The sequence below is a fragment of the Marmota flaviventris genome, chromosome 7 (assembly GCF_047511675.1).
Source record: "Marmota flaviventris isolate mMarFla1 chromosome 7, mMarFla1.hap1, whole genome shotgun sequence".
In the NCBI taxonomy this organism is placed as follows: Eukaryota; Metazoa; Chordata; class Mammalia; order Rodentia; family Sciuridae; genus Marmota; species Marmota flaviventris.
In genome coordinates, this window is record NC_092504.1 from 28,949,488 (window position 1) to 28,976,751 (window position 27,264).

At 36.4% G+C, this 27,264-nt stretch overlaps 1 protein-coding gene across 1 annotated transcript in view; it reads left to right on the forward strand.

Moving 5' to 3' along the window:
- Nucleotides 1-27,264, forward strand: part of Dthd1 (death domain containing 1) — a 62,515-nt gene that overhangs the window by 30,565 nt on the left and 4,686 nt on the right. Inside the window, 2 exon segments of the mRNA XM_071614787.1 lie at nucleotides 588-877; nucleotides 7,227-7,471. Coding sequence (XP_071470888.1) covers nucleotides 588-877; nucleotides 7,227-7,471 — 535 coding nt within the window.

Here is a 27,264-nt window from a genome sequence, read left to right on the forward strand (position 1 = left end):
ACTCTTAAGTGCCAATAGAAAGTGCATTATAGAAATATATAAACCAGTGACATACTCATGTATCCTCATTATCAACTATTATGTAATTCACATATTGTATGTGCCATACTTTCATATGACTGTAAATGTTGTAGGTTTGTCTACACCAGGATCACCAAAAACACTTAAGTAATGTATTACATTATAATGTTAAGATGTTTGTGATATCACTGGGTGATAGAAATTTTTAGGTCCATTATTATCTTATGGGACCACAGTCGTATATGTGGTTACCATCAACCGAAACATTATGTGACTCATTATTGTATGACTTAAGGTATGATGTCATTTTTAGAGATGAGCCTGTATGACTTCTCTATTTAAGATCATGTTTTAGAATTTAGTTAGATCTGAGCTCATGTCTTGACTGCCAAGGATTTCACTAAAGTCACTCATGACTGTAACTGGATTGTCATCAGCACATCTGTTTTTAAGGAAAGTTTGGATGATAAGGGCTTTTTTAAAAGATATTGATCTATTACTAGGTATTGGTGAAGTTTGTGAGGCTGCACTTCCCCCTGTGGTCTTGTCCCTCTTCTTCTGTGCAGGTTCATTGTACTTCACCTCTCTTCCACTGTGGACAAGAGCCATTTGGTTTCCTTTGTGAAGTCTTTGGAGGATGCCTTGCTCAGCACCACTGCTTGCGTAGTTTTGTCGCACCAGAAGGACAATCCACACAGAGTGGTTGTTTTAGTGGTGCCTTCTAAAGATTTAAACCAGACACTTAAGGACTTGCTCTTAGAAGGATTTGGAGGACTTCCAGAGTCATCTCGTCATTTCCAAGTAAGAGAAGGAGAACAACTGCTTTTAAGGTTTACTGGAAACATATTTGGTTCAAGTAAGTATAGAGAATTCTCTTTAAGTCTTCTATTGTCTTCAAGCCACAAATTTCAGAAGGAGTTCCTTAAACTAGAATCACCAAGGAAACCTTCAGAGAATTGAGGGAAGCTTGCAGGAAGAAGGAAGAGAAAAAGACATACTTCTTCCTTTCCAGTCTCCTCTCTCCTCAGAGGATGCCTCTTCTTTTTTTTAGAGCTAGATTCTAAGTGATATTCTTTTTTAAAAATATTTTTTTAGTTGTCAATGGACTTTATTTTTATTTATTCATATATGGTGCTAAGAATCGAACCCGGTGCCTCACCATGCTAGGCAAGCCCTCTACGATTAAGCCACAAACCCAGCCCACTAAGTGACAGTCTTTTAGAAAGGGTCTTCTCCATGATGAATCTCCCAGTCCCAAGCTAGGGTCTTCTCCTTCCTGAGTAGCCCCCTCCATGCTCCTTTCTTAACTCTTGCCACATGCCATCTCTTTCCATACAGTAACTATGATTTGTTAAAAAAAAGAAAACATGAATCATAGTGGTCCCTGACTTATGATGGTGTGAATTGAAATTTTAGTCTTCATCATGGTAAAAAAGTTATATGCATTCAGTAGAAACTGAACTTGGAATTTTGAGTGTTGATGTTTTCCTGGTATAGTGATATGTCCTGTGACACGTCCTCTACTTGTGGTGCTGGGCAGTGAGCTGCAGCTCCCTGTTGGCCACTGGATTGTCATACTCTCTAGTGCACTGTCACTAAGCTATGGTGTTTGGTAAATTAAGTATATTTAATGCATTTTTGATTTAAGATACTTTAAACTTATGATGGGTTTATAGGGAAGTAGACCCATCATAAGCCCAGTACCAACTGTATATTACTTCTCTGATGAAAACATTTATTATTTTTAGTAGTAGTAGTAGCAGTAGTAGTAGTAGTAGGTATTGAACCCAGTGGCACTTAAACACTGAGACACATCCCTAGCCCTTTTATTTTTTATTTTGAGGTAGGGTTTCACTAAGTTGCTTATGGCCTTGCTAAGTTGCTGAGGCTGGCTTTGAACTTACAATCTTCCTGACTCAGCTTCCTGAACCAATGGGATAACAGGCATGCCCCACCATGCCCAGCTAAATCCTTATTATTACTCTCTACTGTAACTACAATAATATCCAAGCTTTTTAACATGCCTTAGAAGGAATTAAGTTTGGAGTCAGTGAATTATCAAGAAATGTGCAGATAGAACTATATTCCAGTGTAATGACATTATTGATTGTTCCATATATTTTATTTTATATATTTAAAGGATGACTCTCAGAAGGAATCTACAGGTTTCACTAAACTTCAAAAGGATCTGTGGCACAAGAAAGTTTAAGAACCTCAGATTCAGATGATACAAGCTGCTAACCTCCCATCCCCATATTTATGTAGTGTTATTTTTTTGTTCACATTATCAATTTTATCATAATTTGAAATTTCTTATCTATAGGTTTACTTTCAGTTTATATAACCATACTGTGTTCTTTGCTGGAACAGAATATCATGAGGCAATGAGCATGTCTGTCTTGCCTTATAACTTCTGAACCTGGTACATAGTGCCTGTTATGTCAACAGCTTTCAATAATTGTATAGAGAAAGAATTTTTTTCTCTAATTCAGGAAATGACTTCAGGCCCCAATGGGTCTTTGCTGCTTTAAAAAAATAATTGGGCTAGGGATGTAGCTCAACGTTAGGGCACTTGCCTACATGCCCAGGCTTTATCTCTGAGCCTCTGACTTATTGCATGAATGATAAGGATGTTAGAAACGGGGAAAGGAAAGAAGAAGAGGTAGAGGAATGAAGGGTAGGAAAAAACCCTTTGTACTCAGCTTTCAGAGCAGAAACCACCATATCCACGTAGGGAAATCTCTCTAATGAAAGATAGTCAAAAACCAGAAGTGCCCCACCCAAATAATGATGCAAATAATTTTCCTGTAATACTTGGAACAGCGGCTGTGTTTACATGCTGCTCTAAACAGGAGTTGGTTACTGTTCTCATAGGCAGGGGAACTGAGTGTCCTATTGTCTGCAATGGAATATGGGGTCCATGCTAAATTAATAGTGCGTGAAGTCAGCAGGCCCATGTACAATTCTTTCACATAGGTGAAGTCAAGGAGCTTATCTTCACTCAAAGAAAGTGAGTCAGGCAGGATGCCAGGATCTTTTCTACTTTGCTTTTCTTAGAAATCATGCTCAGACCTGAAACCTTACTGGACTTTTCTCCACCTAAGAGGAACAAGAACATCAGTAAAGAATACATATCTATCCTTCCATCAGAGCCTGGGGTATTCTGAGAATCTCAAAGTGATGAAGCCAGAGGATCTTTGCCTGGAGGGTTCTCCTTCACTTCCATCCCAATCCCTTCACCCTCAATTCTTTCCCACTTTATCTCTGTATCTCACCTCAATGGTCATGTTTAAAGATGTCTCCCCATCCTCCCTGATTATATCAGTCCTTACTGTTTTCAGAGTCTTATTTTACTTCTGAAGACCTTCACTTCTTCTTTTATGTCCCTTGTCACAATTTTCTATCTACTCATTTAATGACCAATGCCATTTTCTCTGATGGCAGTCCTATGAATAAAGGGGCTATTCTGCTGGTGCACACCATTCAGTCCCCAGCACCTAGGATAGTGCCTAACATCCAGAAAAGGCCTCAGTGAGTATGTGTTGGAAGAAACAGAGACAAAAGCTTGTAGAAAGATTTGACTTTATAGTGCTAAGAATGGTTCAAAGTATTTAAAACATTAGTTAACAAATTTAGATGACTATCCTTTGAGAAATGCCCACATTTCTCTTTTTTTTTTTTACTTGTGAATAATACAGATGAATCATTTGAGTTAGATTTATGTCTATGCCTTCAAGGATAAAAGCTAGATAGATGCTTTTTGTGGTTTGGTATTGGTCTTTGTCATTCTGGACAGAGCTACAGGCTGCTTTCTTTTCCTGGGTTGGAGAGTCAGTTCAGCACTTAGACTTTATGTTGCATTGCACTCAAGCTCTGAGTGCACAGAAAACCCAGAAAGTGCTGAGAAGTGCTTTTGCAAGGTTTTATATAATGACACCTTAGCAACACCCCTAACAACTAGGGAATGCTCTGTGGAGGTCAGTGTCTCCTAAAGTTGCCCTAAATACCTTTTGACCCAGGAAAGTCATTTTCCTAGACATGTGTAAGATGCTTAAATAACCATCCTTTTACATATTTACCAAGTATTCTCTGCCCTCATATAAATTATAGGCTATTGAAGAGATATAGAGAAGAAGTAAATAAATGAATAAAACGTACTGCTTAACATGGCTGAAAAGTGTGTTCTGGAAGAATAGTATAGGGAAAGGATAAAGGGAGTCCTGGAAGAGTGGCAGTATTGAATTTTACATAGTCATAGGGGAGACCTGTTGAGAAAACAGCATTTACACAATGACCCTAAGCAGGTGAGAGAGTAAGCTGTCATCCTGTCTCAGGAGAATTTGTCCCCAGCACAAGGATTGTAACTGCAGGTGAGCAGAGGCAGAAATGTGCCTTGTGTATTTGAAGCCCATTAGGGCCTGGCATGGCTGGATCAGAGGGAGTGAGGAGAGATTGCAGGAAATAAGGTGAGGATTGATAGTGCCCTGAAGGCCCTTGACAGGACTTTGCCTTTTATACTAAGTGAAGTGGGGATCTACAAAGGATTTTCAACAAAGGAGTGGCATAATTTGAGGGAGATTATGACTGAGTAAGGTAAGGGGTAGACACAAAGAGGTCAGTTAAGGAGCCACTGCAGTTAACTGAGCAAGTAAACTGAAACTTAGAGGTAGAGGTCATAGAGGATGGCTTGGATTATAGAAATAGCTGAGCTAAGGCTCTTTATTAGGATTTTTTGGGGTTCCCCTTATTGCTAGCCCTTTTGTTTCCTCATCTGACTTTTCTAAGTGAAAGCATATATTTCTATGTTTGCAACTTTCTATAACATCAATGAAAAGCATTCAATTTCCATTATTAAGAAGAAAATATATTGCCATAAGAAAATATATTGCCATGAGAAACATCTAATCAGTTGCAAAATAGAAATGAATTTTGCTTAATGTGACAAGTATTTATTGACCAGCTGGTACTTCAGGGTCCTACAAGGTTCTACGTACTTTGTATGTTGAAAAAGAGAAAATGATTTTCAAAAAGTCAACTAGTGGTAGATTTCATGCTTTGGATATGCAGCAAATAATTCTCATTTTTTTCTTCTACTCTAAATGTGTCAGAAAAGGAAGAAAAATATGGAATAGTGAAATTTCTTCATACTATTTGTCCTTTTTTGCAGTGTTATACAACAATGAAACTCTAGATTTTAAAAATTTCCATGATGCTTTCTAATATTAGATCATTCTATTTATTGCTAGTAAACACTGATAATTTCATCCTGGTTTTATATGTAAATGTGATTTTTAGAGATTACTGATCTTTACTTTTAAAAACTGGTGATTAGAAGTATGTACTTTAAGATCTGAATTGAAACAATATAGCTATGACTCATTTTAAATTCTTATATCCTGTATATAAATAATTCCTTATGAATAATTGTGCACCTGGCAAGGAATATAATGTCTCTTAAAGGAAGGAAGGAGAAATCTACCAAGCAAGATTTTATTTGGATCAAAGTAATAATATTTTTCTTGATAGTACTTGAGTGGCAGGAAATAGAAGTCAACCAGCTATTACTTGAGTGATCCGCAAACTTTCATTCACAATTTAGATTATATTTTAATCACCCAGATAATTTATCTTATTTAAAAAAACAAAATAAAACTCTTGTAAGAAACAACCCTGGTTAGTCATTCCTTTTTTAGAAGTCTGTTTTGTTCACATCGCCAGTTTGCCCCTCAAATACAGACGTGTGCAAAGCTATCTATCTTTGCTTTCCCTAACCTACATATATTCTGGTTCTAGATTTAACTGTGCTTTAGAATTTCATCAAAATGGCATCTAGCAGTCACAATAGGAGAAGGACAGAGGTGTCTTCTCCTCTACCACTGAATTCTTCTTCTTTTATTGGGCAAAATGAAAGAAAGGTCTTCTGTGAGAGCTCTGGGTAATCAGCTATATTATGGCCAACAAAAGAAGTTCCAACCCAGATATTAAAGCTTCATCTTGATATTCTTAACAAAAAAATGTAAGGGTTGATTTTTAAGCATTCATATGAAAATAATAGAAGCCTGCTTCTTATTGTTTGCTGGTTTTGCTACTGTTTATTCAGCACTTAGTCTGTGCTAGGCCCTTTGACAATCATTATATATATTTTCTCATTTCATCCCAGAATTATCCTACGAGATAAGTTTATTTTTCTTGTTTTAAAGAAAAGGCAGTTAAGACACAAGAAACTCAGAGGCATAAAAGAACTTTGACAAACAGTGTAGTGTAGACTAATGGTGGCGGCTGGACTTGACTCCAGATCTTTATGTCTAAAACATGTTATTTTATCTGCCATATTATAGCTTCCTATATATTTTGCAAAAGGTAATAAAGCTACCTTGGGGAATAGCAATGTTCCTTTTGCTGTTGCAATATCAGTGTAAAATATCCACATTGACATGGTAAAACTCCCATAAGTGAAAGGTTGTGTTCAGAAACATGTCAGTGTTTTCACTGAGGAGTTGAGAGGAAAACATAGATTATTGTTTTAGGAGCATCCACTACATTTTTTGTTTGTTTGTTTTTACAAATTTCTTATAAATTTTTCAACACAAATACCAAATTATCCCACTTGGAAGTTCTAAAATAGCATGGTTCATTCTGAAAATAAGAAAAGGTTTTATATCTGTGCTATTCAGTGAAGTAGCCACTTAGACATGTGTGGCTACTGAGCATTTTAAATGTGGTGAGGAGTGGAATTTTATACTTTCTTTAATTTTAATTAATTTTCCTTTAAACCTGAATAGCCACAGTTATAGGAGAGAGTGCAGTACTAGAAAGTCTATTGTGAGGTTATGATGATGTACAACACGGTATGAACAAGATAAAGGACAAAGGTAATTCTTGAGACTGAAGATAATTTTCTAAATACTGAAAGAGCTGAATATTTCTAATAGTTCCTTGCTATAGCAAAAGGGGAAAAAACAAAAAGGAAAAGATTTTTAAATCTAGAAATAGCCAGAGTACCTCGCCTACCAACAAATGAAACATTCTTCTAGTGATAATCTGTTCTTAACCTATTGCTGCTTTTCCAAGTTATGTTTGACAAGATGCAATGATACGACAAGAAACTTTAATTATATGTAGAAATTGGATGAATATTTGGGTTTTAAAAATTAAGACAAAGTGATATATCTTAATGGTAACGAATGCATTTTACTTCCATTTAGGCAATGGGAAGGATTATGGAAAAGAATACAAACTTATTTTTCACTTGCAAAGAAAACCCAGGCTGGAACTCCAAATCAAAGAGGTGGATGAATTTGGAAACTACAGCTGTCCCCATTATAAGGGAACCATTGTAGTTTATAAAGTACCTAAGGAAAAGATAGTTCCCAACCTGGACCAATCTCTCATACTTAATGAAAATCATTATGAGTTGCCAATTTGCAAATTACCATTGAAATTGCCAAAGGTGAGTTATTCTACTTTCCTCGATGCTGTATTTTGTTAATTCTTTGTAATTCTCTATCACAGTCAGTTCTGCAGGCAAATGAATATACGAGTTTTAAAGAAAAATAAGAATAAATCTCAAACAGAAGGAGTAGGTAGGCCCAATGTTAGAGTGGTAAAATATATATTAGGATTGATTTTTTTCATATCAGTTTTTCTGACAGAGCAATTCAAATTAATCTGTTTCTCACAGTATGTTGTTAATGACTATGGAAATAATGTTATTCATTTTCTGTAACTACATCTGACTAGCTGGGAAATCATTTATGAAAACATTGAATACATTTAGGAGTGTATCACTTTAAGGAAAAATTACATTGATTGGGAAATGGAATCAAATATTTTCACTGAGCCTTAATAAATCCTGTGTGTTTATTTTGTGAGTTAATTACTCCTATGTAATATTGTTACTGTTATCAGAAAGTGGGGTTGAATTATTTATTCAAACACATCAAACAAGTAAATACATTATATTTATTCAAACATCCAACATACAAATACATGCATTTTCTTTAATTGTATACAATTTATTTATGACTTAGTGTATTTATACTATATACTTAATGGGAAAAATAACTGAAAATTTCGTTTGATTACTCCCTATAAAGAATAAAATTCTTTATTCTTTAAAGAAAACTATTTTTTCAGTTTTTACTTTTTATGTCATAAATAGCTGAAATGTTTTCCTCAGATAGATAGTCCTACTTGTAAATGAACCAGTAAAATAAGTAACTAATTAATGAATATTTTAAAAATATTTTTGGATACAATATCTTTATTTATTTATTTATTTTTATGTGGTGCTGAGTATCAAACCCCATGCCTCACATGTGTGAGGCAAGCACTCTGCCACTGAGCTATAATCCCAGCCCCTAACCAATAAATATTTTTAATTGAGTTTCTGGAACAAGGAATATACTAGGCATTATGATAAATACAAAGCTATAGGAGATAATATATGACCTAAAGCTGATTGTCTCAATTGGTAGCTACTAGCTACATGTGACTATCATCAACCACTTTAAATATGGCTATTCTGATGTGAAACGTGCTGTAAGAGTAAGAAAAGCACCAAATTTTAGACTTAGTACAAAAAAAAAATTCATTTAAAAATTACTTCCTATTGATTATGTGGTAAAATTTATTATTTTGGTTATATCAAGTTATTAAGTGTTATTAAAATAGATTCCATTTATTTACTTTTTTAATGTGACTCAAATTGCACTTATATGGGGCAGAATTATTTGATATTAATTTGCAACCCAACTGAGCATGCAAAATATGTATACAGACTTACATAAAAGTTCCTTGTTATACTAATGTATAAGCAATGCATTAGCAGTTGTTCACAGGTGGGAAATGGCTTCTCTGGAGGCTAAAAGTTTTGTAGTGATTATGGCATTTTATCGGAACCTTGAAATTTGTTAGAAATTTAATAGAAAAAAAAAGCAAGTCAGGGTGAAGGAAATTCATACTTCATGTGAATACCATCATGGTTTCAAATATGCCAAAGGTCTTTCAAATGCTTTACATGCATTCTATCATTAAATCCTCAAGAAAATCCTATGAGGCATTTTCATTGTTCTCATTTTATAAGAAGTTGAAATAGAAAATTTTTAGGCACATTGTCCAGGGTTCTGTAGCTAAGTCAGTGGCAGAGCTTACCATTCAAACCCAGGAAATCTTCTTCACCTGGATTTCACAATCATGCTGTTGCCTCCTTAGCAGATAAAGGTAGCAGATAAAGGTATTATCTCAGTCAAAGTTACAGGACAGAGTTGAGGGTTTCTAGATTCATCCTTGAAGTTATATGACAATACAGTATACCATGCTTTAGTTTGGAGATGATGTTAGAAATATTTAACAAATGATATGATATGGACACCAACCAACCAAATTGAAACCAACCAGGGAAACAGGCTTCTAGAAACATTAACTTCTTATGTCCTGGTTTGAAAAAGATCTTGGGGTTCCTGCAAGGCATGTTAGGATGGCAGAGCCAATTGAAAAACATATTATTCATAATTGTATAGCTATATAAGAGTATACCCATGATCAGTTTTGTTTCTATGAGTTTTCATTTGCATATAGGGCACTATTTACTCTGATAGTCACAATGTTGGCTCTTTCTTTTTTTTGGAAATTTTATAGTTGATGTGCTTATTTATTTTTGGCTTTATTTTTAGTTGACATTATAATTGTACATACTGGGTTGGGGATGTAATTTAGTTGTAGAGAATATTCTTAGCATGTGTAAGACTTTGGCTACAATTTTCAGCACAAAAAAAGCATATGTGTTTTGTGTGTTATAGTATGATGTTTTGATATAGGTATACAATATGTAATGATCAAATTAGGCTAATTAGCATATCCATCATCTCAAATATTTATCTTTTCAAAATGGCTAGAAAAGAGGATTTTGACTTTTGTAGGTGGTTCTTTTCATTCAGATTTCAGCTCACATTGTTGTTATCTTTATTCTTCACCTTCTTATCCAAAGTCACTCTTTAACCTGTAATCCTCTTTAGATTTATTTCCTGAAGGTCATTTGTAAGTGGAATGATTAGATTTATAATTTGTTCACATATTTTCTGTCTGCTTTTGCTCCCTGAGAAAGCAAAGTCCATGAGTGAAGGACCTGGTCTGTCCTTCCCCATGGTCGATCTCTCCATCAGTGATGAGAACTGTGCATGGGGAATTCAAGAAATAGTCATTGAAAGGACTATTCCAATTATTTCTGTCAGTAATTTGGAACCTGTTTGTGCAAACCCTCCACTGGAAGGCTAATGAGTTGACTGGATCAACATAAAGATTTGGAGTGGAGAAGTATATTAGAGCTGCTCTGGAGACAGCTCCACTGGGCGTAGGTCTTACAGAAAGCTCTATGTTCCATTTCCATGGGATGTTTAGAGGGAGACATGACTGGGGCTGGAATTCTTTGGCAGATAGTGTTCAAGGCCTTACTGTGATGATGGCAGACAATTTAAAGAAAGGCCCCAATGTTAAGAGAGAACTGTCTCAAAGTCCAAAACTGTGACACAAATTCAGCTCTCAGTTATCTTTGTTTTCTCTGTGGCTTATCTGACTTCATGAATTAGCCAAGCTAGAGAATTAGCCAAGCTAGAGAATTAGCTGAAGTAGCCAAGCTAGTCAATTTAGGGGTATATATATAGATTTTCTTTGATGAAAGTCTTATGAGTGATGTGTCAGGGAATTTTCACTAGTCTTTTCTCTGTTTGATTCTGGCACACCACTCCCCACCCACTTGCCTGGGTAATTCCTAATGGCCCTCCCTTACACCTCTTCTTAAGTGTGACCTCTCCTGGGATTTCCCCTCTGTTTTTGTTTTTATTTTTATGTGGTGCCAGGGATTGAACCCAGTGTCTCACTAATGCTAGGCAAGCACCCTACCACTGAGCCATAACCCCAGCGGGATTTCCCCTCTGTACCAGGTTAGGTGCTGCTGGTACATGCAGTCACAGCATTCTATAATTCCTCTGTTATTTTAGTTATTGTGTTTCATTATAAATCACATGCTTATTTCCTTCCTAATGGACTAGAGTTTCTCAGGCTTTTAAAAAAATTTTTTATTGACTTCCTTGGGAGTCATCTTAGATTTTGTATTCTCTAATCACCTCTCTCCATGAAAATTTAATACCAAAGAAATACTGTGTATCTGATTATATACTTGATGTGCATCCATGCTTTAAACATTAAGAGTAAGTTTCTTCTTGTTCTCACCCAGAACAAAGTTTCTTTAAGGGTGTCACCTTCCCAGTTGAGCAGGTGTGCACGGAGAGTAAAGATCCACACCTGGTCCTGCTCCACTTTGCATAGTGTGTACCTGATGAATATTTGTGAATGACTAGATGAATGCGCTAATTTCTACCAGTCTTCAAAGTATCCAACCTTGAAGTTGATAATCTTGAAACTATATTGGCACATTTAAAAGTAGTACATTTTCAACATCTGCTACTTCTCCTAGATGAATCCACTGCTGATATGCCATCTGTACTTTCCTTTTCTCCCAGATGGGTTTGCACAGGGCTTTCCAGATTCACTCCCTCAGCCCTTTCTTGTGCCCAAAGTGTTCACAAAAAAGGTTTGTCAGGGTTGAGAAAGAATTTTGTGGCTGTGGAAACTTTTTTTTCCTGTTTTATAGCTAGCATACCTAAACAGGAATTGAAACCATGACCTTTATTTTTGTGAGGACATACTTCTATAAAGTTCAGGATTGAAAACTCCTAACTCAGTTAAGCAATATTAGAATGTACAATTTTTTAGGAACTGGAGCTAGCCTTATTATAGCACCTTGCTAAAGATGAACACAGCTTTATTTATACATTTGTACATGTAGCATAAATTAGGTGAAGGTATTTATCAAAACTAAAAGTTCTTTATAACAGAAGAAAACTAGTTGATATTTTTTGCAGTATAAATGCTGTTGTTTAACTTTTCCATAAATAAAAAAAGATATCAAAGTGTTAAACATAGAGCAAATTCAATTCAAACACATTTTTTTTTCAAAACTATCCAACTTGAAAAGATGCTTGTATATAAACTTTCACCCCAAACAAGGCAATCTCTGTAACTCGGTAAAGATCTGGAGTACTGATGAGATTGTTTACAGAGTAAATACAGGTTCAAGTTATCTTTTGTCTGTAAGTTCAAAGGTTTAAGAAAAGAAGATGGGGATATAGCTCTGTTGGTAGAGTGCTTGTCTAACATGTACAATCCTCAGCACAACTAAACAAACACAGAAACAGACTCTAAGGAAAGTTGAGAAATAAGCATCTCAAAGATATTATTGTAGGTCATTAGGCAATAATATTTTTTGCCCAGAAAAAACTTTTACTTATTATTACACTTTTATTTATTATTCTATAAAAGTAGTAAATTTGTATATTTGTATACACACACACACATTAGCACACACATAATTACAAGGTGTGATGTTAATGTGCTGTTTGATGCCCAGAAGACTTGAAGGCACTTTCTAGGCTTTTACTTTATGCTTGGGAGGATATGTGTCTTTACTCGTTCAGTTTCCATATTTCATTTATTCATATATTAATTCATTCATTAAACACTATATCCCACGATCCTATCATTCAGTGTTATTGCTGTGTGTATGACCTTATCCTTCCCTACCCCTCTTCTGTAGTCTTTCAAAGGGAAGAGTTACCCTTGAAGCCATCAGTCAAATCATTACCTGCTCTGCTTCAAACACTAAAATGACACCCAGTTTCACTTGGAATACAATCCCGTACATCCATGGGGATGTGCTAAAAGGTCCTCAGTCTTAGAATATATCCTGGGTGTTTGGCATATTTTAGATGCTCAATAACTTTTTTGAATGATCGAATGAGTTCATAAATAGAACTTGCATTTTAAATACCAAAAGTGTGGGGAGAAAAGTAAGAAGTACTGTGGAAGAAAATAAGCTAGCATCAGAAGATAGACAGAATTTGAGGTGGCATAGCCAGGAAAGACCCACCAGTGATGACAAACAGTGGCCAGAAGCCCCTCTGCCTGCGTGGCAGGGAAAGCTTCTGGCAGAATGAGGGACACTGCAGGTACCTAGGCTCTGTGAAGGAAAGACTGCAGGGAAGGCCACCATAGCTAATGTACACGTGTGGTGATGCCAGGAGATTTGGAAGATAGACAGGGTCTTGGTGAAACTTCATATTCAAGATGCTTTTCTGGAAATGCTCATATCAGCCGTGGATGTGAAAATATATGGCTTCAGAGAACAATTTGTCTCCTTGTCTTTTCTAAATTGCTTCTCAGTCTCCTTTTAGAAGTGTTGAAGAAAATTCAGTTAATAGTGTGTATATTTGTAATTTGGTAGAAACAAAGCAAGTTAAAAAAAAACACTTCAAAACTGTTTTAGGTGGAAGGAAGTGGGAAGAGTGTTGGTTTTTTTTTTGTATGTGTATGTGCTTCTGAATAGGTCAGACGGGTTACTGTGACATTTGTATCACCTTGTGTTGTGGCCGCCTTTTACTCTTCCCACCTGCTTCTGACAGTTTTGCCTTGAAGGAAGGAAGGGGTTCAGAGCCAATGGCTGTTGTCTCTCTGAGGCCGGGAGTTTCCCAGGAACAGCTAAACTACAGATTTACGTAAGCCATCTCTTGACCCAGGTTTTGCTTAGTTGAACTTCCTTTTTTTTTTTTTTTAAATAACTGAACTCATGACTTGTCATTTCTAGTAAATCCTGACACTGCTCCAACATTTACATTTTTCACTGCATTAAATAACATGTTGTGTCAAAGAGAGGAAAAGTGCAGATTCAGTTTGTTAGAATCGCCACTTTCTCACGATTTTGGACTTTCTTTACCATCTCCCTGCCTGGCTAGGCATGATTTCTTTCTTTAATTTTTCTAACAATGTGAAATACTAAAGTGATCTTGACTAAATGAGGTGAGGCTGAGGTATGAAAAATGTCTACAACTGCAGAGTATTCAGCTTTACTTCAGCTTTTAAGCTGCAATAAGTTTACAAAGTTATATTAGAATTCAAGAATAAAATAGACTTACTGTCTTACTGGTTGTTATTAAAAAAAATGATTAGAAAAAGCATATGCATTTTTTAAAACCCCATAAAAGAAATCAAAAAAGGGGTGTTTTGTTTTGTGGTTCCTTTTGTTTTTATAGGAATGGTTAACTTATGGCAATTTTAAAAAGTTTTCTGTAACTTAGCTTCATGCTACATTACAGGGAATTCTATTTATGGGTGTGGGGCTTCATACCCCACTATCAATAGGAGAAAGTCACTAGAGCCTTAGTTAATAGAAGTATTATATTATTATTATTATTATTTTGGCCTGTGAAAGTTTTTCAAACCTTCCCTCTCTTTCCAGTGTCTTAATTCTGACTTTTCTTGCCTCTCCCTTGACATGGCTTACGCTTCTGGTCTTATGTGCCTGTAAGCCATCAGAATGAGCTTCAGAGAAAGATACAATTGTACCCTGTCAATAAGAGATATGGTAGAAAGATGAATAAAGCTAGTTTATTCAGAAACAGGATCTGGAAAGTGCTTTGTTCACCAATTTAATCAGAGGAAATTCTTTCTTTTCTCCTTCCCCTATTCCTTCCTCTTCCCCTGTCTCTCCCTTCTTCCCTTCCTTCTCCTCTCTCCCCTATTCCTCTTTCTTTAACCTGCAACCCTTGTTCATCAAAGGGGAGGTTTTGTCTCATTTGAAGACAGAATAGCTAAATCAGAAATTGAATACTTGGTTGTCATGTAGCTTTCAATTCTTCTTCTTCTTCTTCTTGTTCTCCTCCTCCTCCTCCTCCTCCTCCTTCTCCTCCTCCTCCTTCTTCTTCTTCACAGGGATTGAACCCAGAGACACTTAACCATTGAGCCACATCCCCAGATAATTTTTATATTTTATTTAGCAATAGAGTCTCACTGAATTGCTTAGGGCCTCACTAAGTTGCTGATGCTAGATTTGAACTTGCTATCCTCCAGCCTCAGCCTCCCAAGCCACTGGGATTACAGACATGTGCCACTCTGTCCGGCTTCAATAATTCTTTTACAAAGGAAATTCTTGCCTAAGAAAATTTAATAAGTAAAAGAGTTATTTGTATTTTTGCATTTATACTCTTAAAATTCAACTTTTAAAAAATAAAAAGTAACATTTACTAATTCAAGCAATTTTCTAACTATATTTTTTCCCTGCAGATACACCAGTCAGCTTATTAATTAGCAAATACTAATAAGGGCCTAACATATATAAGATATTTTATAGGACTTAAAATATAATAATAATAAGTGTCAAAGTTCTAGCTTTTAAGGAAATTGCAGTTCAGTTCAGGAAGTAAAACATAAATACTTTAAAAATTGTAAAACAATGCAAGAGATAAATAATAAGCAAATACAATATAACAGTATTGAAAGACAGGAACTGGTGATTATCAAAGAACAGCTAAGACAGCAAGTGAGAAGCGAACAATTCTGGAGGACTGAGGTGACCTGGGGGTGCTTCACTTAGCAAGATGGATTTAAGGATGCTTAGGACCTGGAGAGGATGACAGAGAGACAGTGAGTTCCACACAGGAGGGGCGAGAGGAACAGAAACTGAAGCAGAAAAGTACAAGGTGTGTTCAAGAAGGGATAATGAATATACCTGTGGGGTCAGAGTGGAAGATTTGGCAAGGTCATACTGAAAATAAGTTTGGAAAAGATCATGGTGGGCTTTGAATGGCTCTTTTAGGTCGACCAAATGATTGCAACTGTTATAAGCAAGACCTTCTGTCAAAGTTCATCCAGAGAATGTGATCAATTTTATGACCTGAAAAACACATCTCAGGCAGACATTCAAACCAGAGACCTTTATCATATGACTAAGCAAATGAATCACTCATCGATTGGTATTCTTGGAATGGCTATAATTGAGGATAAAGATGTGGGTATTTAGTTTATGATTAAGTTCATCTCTCTCTCAGTAATGAGAAGTCATTGGAAAATTTTAGCAAGAAGAGTCATCAAGTTTGTTTGTAGTATCACTATCTCGCCATTAGAAAAAGATGAGTTTAGCAATGGTAAATGAGAGAGCTACTAAAGAGTCCATGGAAGAGATGGTGAGGGCTTGATGTAGATGGTGGCAGTAAGGGTGGCAGGAAGAGAACAGAGTTGGAGAGATTTGGGATTTGGGTCCAACAGGCATTGGTGGCAGAGTGAATGTGTCTGGGGCTGGGAGGCATGAGGCCCATGGGGGAGAGAGGGAGTTGTGGAGGGGGTCTCTCTGGGACCCTGGTCTGAGTTATTGTTTTGTGGTATAACATAGTGTTTCTTTGAATTTACTTTTTAGGTGTTGTTTGAACTTGCATTTTATCTCCACTGGAATTCCAATAATTCTGAACAAGAGCAGATAGATACCTTTGGCCCATAAAGGTAGCTTATGTGGAAAGTGCTGTTACTTTTTAAAGCAATTCAACAAATCAAGAGAGATACACAACACTGTTAGAACTTATATTACCTTCAGCCTCTTCTCTTCTTCATTTCACCCCTAATAGACTCTAAGCATAATTCTTTCTAGACTATTCTAACAGATTTTTTTTTTCTGTTTCTTTCTTTCTTTCTTTTTTTTTTTTTTTTTTTGGCTTATAGACAGAAATAGCCTTTTAGCCTTCTGACAAAAAAAAAAAGTTACTGGAAAGGCCTGGACAGCTACAAACATCTTCCTCTTAGGCCTTACCTCAGTGTAAGAAATAACCACAAAAGCCTGTCCTTTCAAAATATGAAAGGGTTCTACTAGACATAACCCAACCCCCCAAAAAAATTGGGAAAAGATTTTGTCAGCTGTGAAGACTTCATCATTAATTGCTTTATCAATGTCCCTAGCATGCATTCATTTATTCCTTAAATAGTTTCATGAAACAATACTGAACTCATCCTAGGAGAAGGGATTACAGAATTGAATGAGGTATGCTTCCAGCACTGAATATCAGCTCCAGACGGAGACAATAGAGTGCCATGGTCAGGGGAACTACCACAGAAATCTCAACATTGCCCTAGTTGTTGATTATAATTCTCTTTGCTTGTAGACCTATTGCCAGCTCCCTTTTCTGTTCTTGGCCACCTTTCTCACAATCGTCAGTATGTTTTTTTTCCCCCAAATCAAGCATTATTTTATCAATATTCTGCTAAAGCTCCTCAATTGACACTGAATGTCCATTGTCAAAAAATAATCCAAGGGCTGGGGATGTGGCTCAAGCGGTAGCACGCTCGCCTGACATGCGCCGGGTGCTGGGTTTGATCCTCAGCACCACATAAAAATAAAATAAAGATATTGTGTTCACCGAAAACTGAAAAATAAATATTAAAAAATTCTCTCTCTCTCTCTCTGTCTCTCTCTGTCTCTCTCTCTGTCTCTCTCTCTCTCTCTCCTCTCTCTCTCTTAAAAAAAATCCAATTACCTGGGCCCTTCACAAATGCCCACATCTTAGCCCCAAGATCTTTCCATACTATATTTGCCCAACTAATCTCTTGTCCTGGTTCTACTTAAGATCTTACTTCCCTTACCCATTACAATTGTGACCACCTCAGAGGTTCTTTCCATAGTGGCCCTTGTGACAACATCAACTCCACACTTAGCTCTGCTATCACCTCTTGAGAAGAAGCCCTTAACATTCCCAAGAAGAATTAGCAAAATTTGGTTATATATATCCACGCTGTATGTATAACTAAAGCACTGTCACATGTACTAACATAAGGTCTATTACAAATTTTATTTATGTAATTAGGTAACAATAATAATAAAAGATATTTATTCTCATTTCCTGCCAGAAATTTGACAACTGATTTACTGACAAGGTGAATGGTTGAAGAACTCAAGGCACAGAGACGTTTTCCCCAAAGAGAAATAGCTGGAGACTGGTGGCAGTAAGGGTGGCAGGAAGAGAACAAAGTTGGAGAGATTTGGAATTTGGGACCAACAGGCACACTTTGAAACCAAGTTGGTCTGATTTCTGTGGTAGTGCCCCTGACCATGGCACTCTGCTCTCTCCTTCTGGGGCCGATATTCAGTGCTGGAAGCATACCTCATTCAATTCTGTAATCTCTTCTCCTAGGATAAGTTCAGTATTGCTTCATTAAACTATTTAAGGAGTAAATGAATGCATGCTAGGGGCATTGATAAAGCAATTAATCTATTGACATCTGACAAAATCTTTTCTAAGTTTTTTTTTTTTTTTTTTCGGGTTGGGTTATGTCTAGTAAAACCCTTTCATGTTTTGAAGGGAAAGGCTTTGTGGTTATTTCTTACACTGTGGTAAGGCCTAAGAGGAAGATGTTTGTAGCTGTCCAGGACTTTCCAGTAACTTTCATTTTTTTTTTCAGAAAGGCTAAAAGGCTATTTCTGTCTATAAGCCAAAAGGAAAAATTTTTTAAAAAGAGAAAAAAAATAAGCAGAAAAAATTCTGTTAGAATATTCTAGAAAGAATTATGCTTAGATTCCATTAGGCAACTTGAAAGGTCTTCTGTATGGACAAAAACCTTAGGAAGCATAGTCTATGGGTGAAATGAAGAAGAGAAGAGGCTGAAGGTAATATAAGTTCTAATTGTGTTGTGTATCTCTCTTGATTTGTTGAATTGCTTTAAAAATGAATAGCACCTTCCACATAAGCTACCTTTATGGGCCAAAGGTATATGCTTCTGTCAGAATTATTGGAATTCCAAGCAACAATTTTAATCATAACAGGCATTAATATTTATGGAACACTTGATGTTTGAAGGGCTTTGTTTAAGTTGCCATCTAGTCTTCATTGTTAGTCATGTGGGGTAGCTACTGCTTTACCCATTTGGCAGATAAAAAATGTACCACCAGAGACACCAGTTTAGAAATAAGATTTCTTTCCTTGGCTGACTTCATATATGTTCAACATGTATCTTCTGAATTATCCAGATTCTTGCTCACTTTATGTCTGCAGCCATCACTGGATGTACCTTCCTTCTGTCTACCCCAGTTCCTGAGATTCTTTGGGTTTTCCTGAATTTATCCATCTGGTGACCAGAGTCCTAAAGCTGTCTCCTTTTGTGACTGAGCTAGCTCATCAAGGACTGAGAGATGTATTTATGAACTCTTCCCCTTGGCAAAACCATAATCAGACTGAAGGCTTAAAAGGAGTGATTTCCTAAGAAACAAGCAAATGAAAAAAAAAAATAACAGAGAAGTAAAACATAAAATTGGCTGCACAGTAATATTGCATGGGTTTAAAACAAAAACTAAGCTAAACAAAGATATGGATCTACATTTGCTTCCCAAACATAGTCACTAGTTTTATTTCCAAGGAGACCACCCCAGGTTGGAACTTCTTGCTCTGAACTTTGTTCTTATTTTGTTCCTCAGTAATCTTTTCTCTATGCAGAGGCACTTCCTTTTATTGTGAGGGCTAAGCATCTCTGACTTGCCTCCAGGAAGTTGTACACTGACTGTGCAATTGTAAGAAGGTGCATAATGACAACAACAATGGGATATTGGCTGATGCTGGTGTCTTTTTAATTTATTCATTTAAAAGTTGTGTGTGTGTGTGTGTGTAAAGACTTCAGTACACACAAAAATAGAGTAAATATGCAATGAACCCACATGGACCCATCTTTCATCATTTTCTGCTGTGCTTACTTCATCAGATGGCCTTGTTCCTTCTTGTGGCAGTCTTTTAAAGTGAATCACAGACATATCAGTTTATCTGTAAATACTTCAGAATATATTCCTAAGGGGTAAGAACAAAACAAAATGACCACAGTTCCATTGCTTGACTCAAAAAAATATTTAGTGATTACTTCTTAATATCATCTACTATGCAGCCTCTGTTCTGTATTGAACTACTGACTCAATTTCTTTTTTTCAGTTGATTTACTCCAAAGCAGTATTTCCATAAAATCTGGACATTACATTTGATTTGTGTGTCTCTGCCACCCTTCGTTGAATTCTCCACGTGGGCCGTGTCCTTTGCAGACATTATTTTTGCCTACGTCTATGCACACTGCACAAGTAGGAACCATCTTTTCTGTTTTCCAGTTAGAGAATTCCAGAAGCGTCTAGATGGCTTGCCTCAGCTTGCAGACCTCACAGGAGCGGAGGCGGACTGCGAAGCCATTCCTTTCATGCCTACCTTCTCCTCCTATTCTTTGCGCAAGCCAGATCCTTGCTTACTTTAGGCCTGACATGTTTACCACTATGTCGTGTTGCCTCTCGCATCCTTTGCCCCTTGAGGGTGTTTGGAAATTTAAACTCTTTCAAAGAACCGGTTGGGAAGGGCGGTTGGAGCTTTTATTGAAACAAAGGTTTGGAATGGGGCCTTGGATGCTGGTTTCTCTGTTTACTTGGAATTTTTCAGCTCTTGAGTCAGAAGCAGGCTTCCTCTGTCAGCTTCGTTTGAAGGCTTAGCTACTTAGGAGCAGCCTGATACATTTTCCTGTCCTGTTCATTTGGGCACAAAAGCTCTTACTTCATTTTCAGAGCAGAGGTCACAGCCATTCCTGTAGCAGGGAAGGGCCTGCTTTCTCTGGCTTAGGTTACAAGTTTATGTCTATTGCTTTCTATTGATGACTTTCACTCAAATGCCCTTAAAATGCTGTCCTTAGAGTTTTGAAAGGCAAAGATGTTTTCCATTTGTGTTTACACTGAAAAGTATCATTCTCAGAAAATAAAACAGATGCTCAGTTATGGTGCTCTTCCCCAAATTTTGAAATTGCATGTACTTTACTTATTTTTTGTAAAGTATATATATAATAAAAATAGATTCACATGATGAGACACTTATTCTCTTAATCCTTTCTCTAATCGTTTGAGTAGATCTCAGGTTGGTGTTAATGTATTTTTGTATCTAACACTTGCAAAACTTCCTTTTTTTAACAGAGAATTGTTCTGAAGTTTGGAAATCTTGGCTGATAGCAAAACTTACTAACACTTTTTAAAATGTACTTATGTTTAGCATTTTCTTATATTTATACAAGTGGAAATTTTCCATTTATGGTAAAAATATGAGGTTTTCTTTTAAAACTATTAATGTAGGCAAGAAATAGTAATTTTAAAGAAAACATGTGGAGAAATAACAGGTAATACCTTGAGCACTTATTTCATATGATAGTCTGCTTGAAGTCATATGATATAACTCAATACCTATCAATACCTACTCATCTCAATGTCTATTAAGCAGGTACTATTATCCTCATTTTTTTTAAATGAGGAAACTGAGGAACAAATAGCACACTTTGCTCAAGGTCACAGTTTAGTGAGTTGTCCGAATAGGAGTTGAGCCCTTAGTTTCCTTCTAATCCTTCCTCCAAGGCCAGAGAACAGAATCTGACATATGAAAATGGGGAGCATAATTTGGAGATGCTTGCTGGGATGAGCAAATGGAGATTCCAAGTTATACCATCGCACATACTAGTTTTAACTTACAGATAAGGGATCTGGACACTTAAAGATGGCTTAAATGTACTGTGTATCATTTTGTATGTATGTTTTTGGTCAAGTTATTTTCTCTCCCTAAACTTCTTCTCTCATTTGTAAAATAGGCATAAGTACTATGGACACACACACATTCAGAGACACACGACTACAAAGTATTATTTATTAATTTCAGGCCTTAGTCAGACCTGGATTTTTCTATAAATTAGCCATGTCACCTAGGGGAGGTTACATCAGCAAAACAGGATTGATACTACATCAAACCATTGTTATGGCTTTGGATGAAATAATGTAATCACACGTGTGTTCTCACTCAACACTGAGGTAAGCGCTCATTTGATTGGTGGTTATGTTGAAACCAGAACTGTAGCACCATTTATTCTACCATTAATTTTTGTGCCAGATTATTCCTTTGATCAATATTCTATCTAGCTTGTTTACAATGCAGAGCCATTAAAAATTCTGTATGAGCCACATTATTATAAAACTGAGAATACAGTTTATGATTATGATGCAATAAATGCACTCAAGTTAAGCAAATGGTGACTATTACTTAGTTAAACAGTCCTCTATGCAAAATAAATACAGAGTAGAGTGAGCAGTGGAAGCCAGGGCTTCTGATCAAATGTACCTCCTAAAAGTCCATGTTAAAGATACACAGAAAGATAATGATCATATGTATTTTCTCTTTCTACCATTGATCACATCACTTTCTCTTGTTTGTCTTCTAATATAAAATAAAAGACTGTTTACCAGAACAATCTATGATACATGTGTGGGGTGGGAGGGGTGTGGGTAGCATTGGATGAAGGAGTTGTTGCCACAAGATATTATAATAATAATCTGAGAAAAGATCTGGGTGCATGTGTCCTAAGGTAAAAGATAAAAGTAACAACAGCAGCCTGACAGTTTTTGTTGTTGCTGGTTGTATAAAGCTGTTGTTTTGTTGTAATACCATGTGGCATCCGTGCTAAATGGTGTTAAAATTATCAGAAAGTCCTTACCATATCACTGGACACAAAAACTGTTTCTGTGATAGAGACCTCAGGAACTGCGGTGATGTTAGCTTGGGTCATGCCAGCACCACCCTAAGCTCCTGAAAGCACATTACAATGAGGGTGAGTCCTAGCCACAACTGAAACACTGAGATTTTTCCAGGCCAAAGCATTTTCAGGGACTAAATGGTCAGTAGTGGCTGAATCCAGGACTGTTCTGAGACCAAGAGACGGAGCTGTCTCTAGTGCTATGATGTCATGGGGACATTTTGGTCCTGCCTTGCTCTACATAAAGTTTTTAAAATTTTATTTATTCTAATTAGTTACATATGACAGCAGAATGCAATTCAATTTATATAACACAAATAGAGCACAATTTTTCATGTCTTTGGTTGAACACAATGTAGAGTCACACTATTCATGTTTTCATACATGTAATGATGTCCGTCTCATTCCACTGTCCTTTTACTCCCATACCCTCCTTCCCTCCCACCCCCTTTTCCCTATCTAAAGTTCATCTATTCCTCCTATGCTCTCCTCCTCAATCCCCATTATGAATCAGCATCTTGATATCTGAGAAGACATTCAGCATTTGGTTTTTTGAGATTGGCTTACTTCATTTAGCATTATATTCTTCAACTCCATTCATTTGCCTGCAAATGTCATGATTTTATTCTCTTTTAATGCTGAGTAATATTCCATTGTGTATATATACCATATTTTCTTTACCCAGTCATTTACTGAAGGGTATACTTACAAGAGTACCTTTAGTTACAGATGGATCTTTGAACCAACATCTTAGAAATTAGGGTTAGAAAAAGCCTGTCTGCAAAAATGACACTATAGTTCTAGCAAAACCTGTGTGGTTAACAATTAGATGACTTTTATTAAGTGCACATGTGCCAATAGCTGAACTAAGTTGTTTCCTTAAAAATGTATCACAATTTCTTTTGCCCCCCCTTCCTACTAATATAGTACTTTTTAAGTTTTAATTGCTTCATAATATTTGTGTGTATTTATAGGATACAGTGTGATGCCAAATTAATTAGATAGAAGGAGTTAGTTCTAGTGTTCCATAAAACCATAGTCTGCAGAAATTTATTATGTTTCACAATAACTGGAAGAGAAGAATAGAAGGTTCCTAATACATAGAAATGATGATTGTTAAAGGAGATGGAAATGCTAATTACACTGATTTGATCATTACACACTATGTACATGTGTCAAACCATACTGTACCCTATAAATACATACAAATACTATGAATCAATTAAAATTTAAAAAGTACTATATTATATGGTAAATACACAAACCAGTAATGTAGTCACTTACATTAATGTAGTCACTTACATACCATTGCCAAGTATTATGTTCTGTACAGAACTGTACACCCTGCACTTTTATACAGTACTTTTTTTTCACACCAGCATTACCACAGACACTGAGCAACACATGCACAACAATGGGGAAAAAAGATCATGCACTACATATTTTATTTCATTTAATGCTTACAACAAACTTAGAGACTATGTAATATGATGATAATGGTTTTAAAATTCAGGAAACTGAGGCATGGGTTGAATCAGAAGCCAGGAACTGACCAAGTGAGCCCTCACGTGGTCGAGCAGAGTAGCACTGGGGAAAGATTAGCTTTGCTGTTCATGCCTGCTTCTGCACTATCTTGGCGTCTCACAGGAGAACTAGCACTTTTGGGCTGAAATGTTATCAGCCATCATAGATGAAAACAGGAAGTGCACTCTTGCACACTCTTTGTATATGAAAGGCAAATGAGATAGTTAGAAGAAAAGAAAGGAATCTTTTAATATCTCTGAAGCAGGATCAATTTTGAGAGTATCATACATGTCTGATAAGCATTTAGAGAAATGCCCAGTCTAGAAGGTTATTGTATGGATGCTGAGGTGCAAGCTCTATCATGAAATTAAGCTGAGTCTCAGAAATACCCAGGCGTATGATTTAGGACTTGACAGACTCTTTTCAGCAAGGCCGCTGGGACCTTACCTAGAAAAATGCTGAATATGCCCAAGTCAGTTTGTGGGGTTGCACGCAACAGATAAAATTGTCACTCTAGTGAGTCCACCTATAAAATTATCTACGTAGTTTTAAGAATAGGAGGATTATATTTGGGCAGCATGTAAAGAATAGTGAGTAATTAAAGGAATCCTCACAGCAGCAGCGGGAAAGCTCCTGGCACCCAAAACAGCCACTTCCAGTGTGAGTGGTTCTTTGGTTTCAGTGTTTTAATCACTTCCAAGTAGATGAGGCCTGTGTTGCTCTTAGCAGTGTAAATACAACACATCTACAAACATCTGGATTACTTATAGTTTTATTATTTATAGATTTCTTGAGAGCTTTATAGTGAGGGAGAAAGTGCGACAGAAGCCCCAGTTTCCCTCTTTATAAGGACGATACCTCTTTATAAGGACGATGTGTATCAAGGACACAGCTTACAGAGAGCTTGAGAGCCACATTTTGATTTGCCCAATGAGCCATCTCCTTGTGCACTAACATGTTGACAGTGGCATTGAAGAAATTGTATTCTGCAAGTTAAAACACACAATATTAACATAAAAACATGTTACTTGAGAAGAATAGCAAAGTTGAGTAGAGGTAACAGAAGGGTGCCTTCTAATTAGAAGAAGGATGGGGAGAGCGACTAGGAAAACTTCAGACTTCCTGCGGGGGAAGGCTTCCAGAAAGCCATGTGAGAACACTGGGCATGTGGGCGAGGGAAGACGGTGGAAGGACAAGCAGAAGCCTTCTGTTTGGCTTGGTGCTGACCCTGGACAAAAGTGAGTTTCAAGAAACAATGTGCAAAGCAAGATTAGTACACAGACAAAAATTGTGCACAGATAAAATCATGCAAATAGAGGACTGGAAGGGGAGATAGTAGACGGGAAGTAAAAAGAAGGGAAGGTAGCATTGAAAATCCCCTATGTCTGGGCATTTCAAAAAACCTGTGCTGCCACAATTTATTCCCTCTGTGGTTGTATGTCAGATGAAGTGCTTACCTGAATTTTCATAGATGAGAAAAATAATGCATCTAGTAAATACTAGAACCAGTCTCAGTGCATTAAGATGCATCTGTGAACAAAGATGGACTGACGGGAGAAACAATTAACATAAAGAAAAGATAAAAACCTGGCATGTACCTCTTGCCCCAGGCTCAGTCCAGGTGATATGTCTTCTAACAGGAATGAAGAGTCTGCTGTCCTGTTTAAATTGATAGTCATCTCACAATTCTGAGGCATATCGTTGATGCCTCAAAAATGTAATTGCGTTGCAATGCTGCAATGTAGTATACTTTAACTTCTACTGTTTCCTAATTCCAACCTATTAAATCTTCTTAAAGGAAGTTTTATATGTTTCCATGATTATGTAATGCCTACAAAAAATGAAATTCTGATTCAACTCACTTGTACTGAGTGCCCAGCAGGAAGCAATGTGACATATACTAACATACAGCACTTATGTTGTCCTTATCTCATACTTTGAAGTAGGCTTTTAAAAAATATTCTGGGGCTGGCCATGTAGCTCAGTGGTAAAATCCATGCTCAGCATGCATGAGTCCCTGGGTCTGATCCCCAGCACTGAAAAAACAGAAATAATTATAGGTTTACATGAATTTGCAAAAGAGTATTTTTTTTTTACCAGTTTTCCTCAGTAGTTACATCTTAACATAACAATAATATAGTATCAAAGCCAGGAGGTTGACATTGATACACTGTGATATGATGTGTGTATATAATTCTGTGCAATTTTACCAAATGTGTAGGTAGATTCATGTGCCCACCACCACATTCAAAACACAGGACTGGTCCATCATCACAATGATCTCTTTTTTGCCACCTCTTTCTAGTCATGTTCCCAGATCAGTAAGTACCAACAATCTCTAATGATCTGTTCTACATCTTTAAAATTACATAATTTCAAGAAGATAAGGTAAGTGAAATCAGAATATGCAAAGTTTTGAGACTTGAATTTTGTACTTGGCGTAGTGCCTAGTGGCCCTTGGAAGTTAGAAGCTATTGCATGTAGCTGTGAATTGTCCTTTTATTAATTGAATAATATTCAGGATTTTGAATATATCATCAAATAACATTTTTTAGCAGTTTCTAGATTTGGCTATTACAAATAGAGTTGCTATGAACATTTGTGTGCAAGTTTTTTTTGTGTGATGTGGTTTATAACGAACATTTAAGAGAGATTTAGAGATAAGTGTTCCACAGTAACACTGCTCTCAGTCACTTAAACTGGTATCCAAACCCAGATGTTTTTAACTTATCTCTTGTGCTGTTTCCACCACCCCTCATTAAATGAGAATAAATTGTTCTGCAGATAGTGTAGAAAAGAAATGATTATATATGCAATTATTTCTTGATAAAATATTTGGTTGAGAATAATATATGCTCAGTGCCTTGATTGTTTTTTCAACTTGTTCATTGAACATTCACCTGTTCATTCTCACAAACTATTGTTTAATTAACTATCAGGTACCTGTGCTGAGTGTTGAAGAACAATGACCAACCTACTAGAGATTTTACCAAAACCATGTTTGTGGCATAGAGATAGTTTGCTCTATATTAGTTGGCTTTAATACTTTTGAGCTTTAGTTGGGAAATGTTTGTTCTGAGTTCATGTGAGTGCTCTAATAATATTCAAATGTGTATTCTTAAATTTAAATTGGGTTGCTTTACTGTGCCTTATCTTAGGAAAACAATTGCTGAACATGCATGCACAAATACAAGATCTAATTTTGCAAGATATGCAATTCAGTGCTTCTTCTAAGTAGGGGTGAGGTTCATATGGGGTTTTATTTAT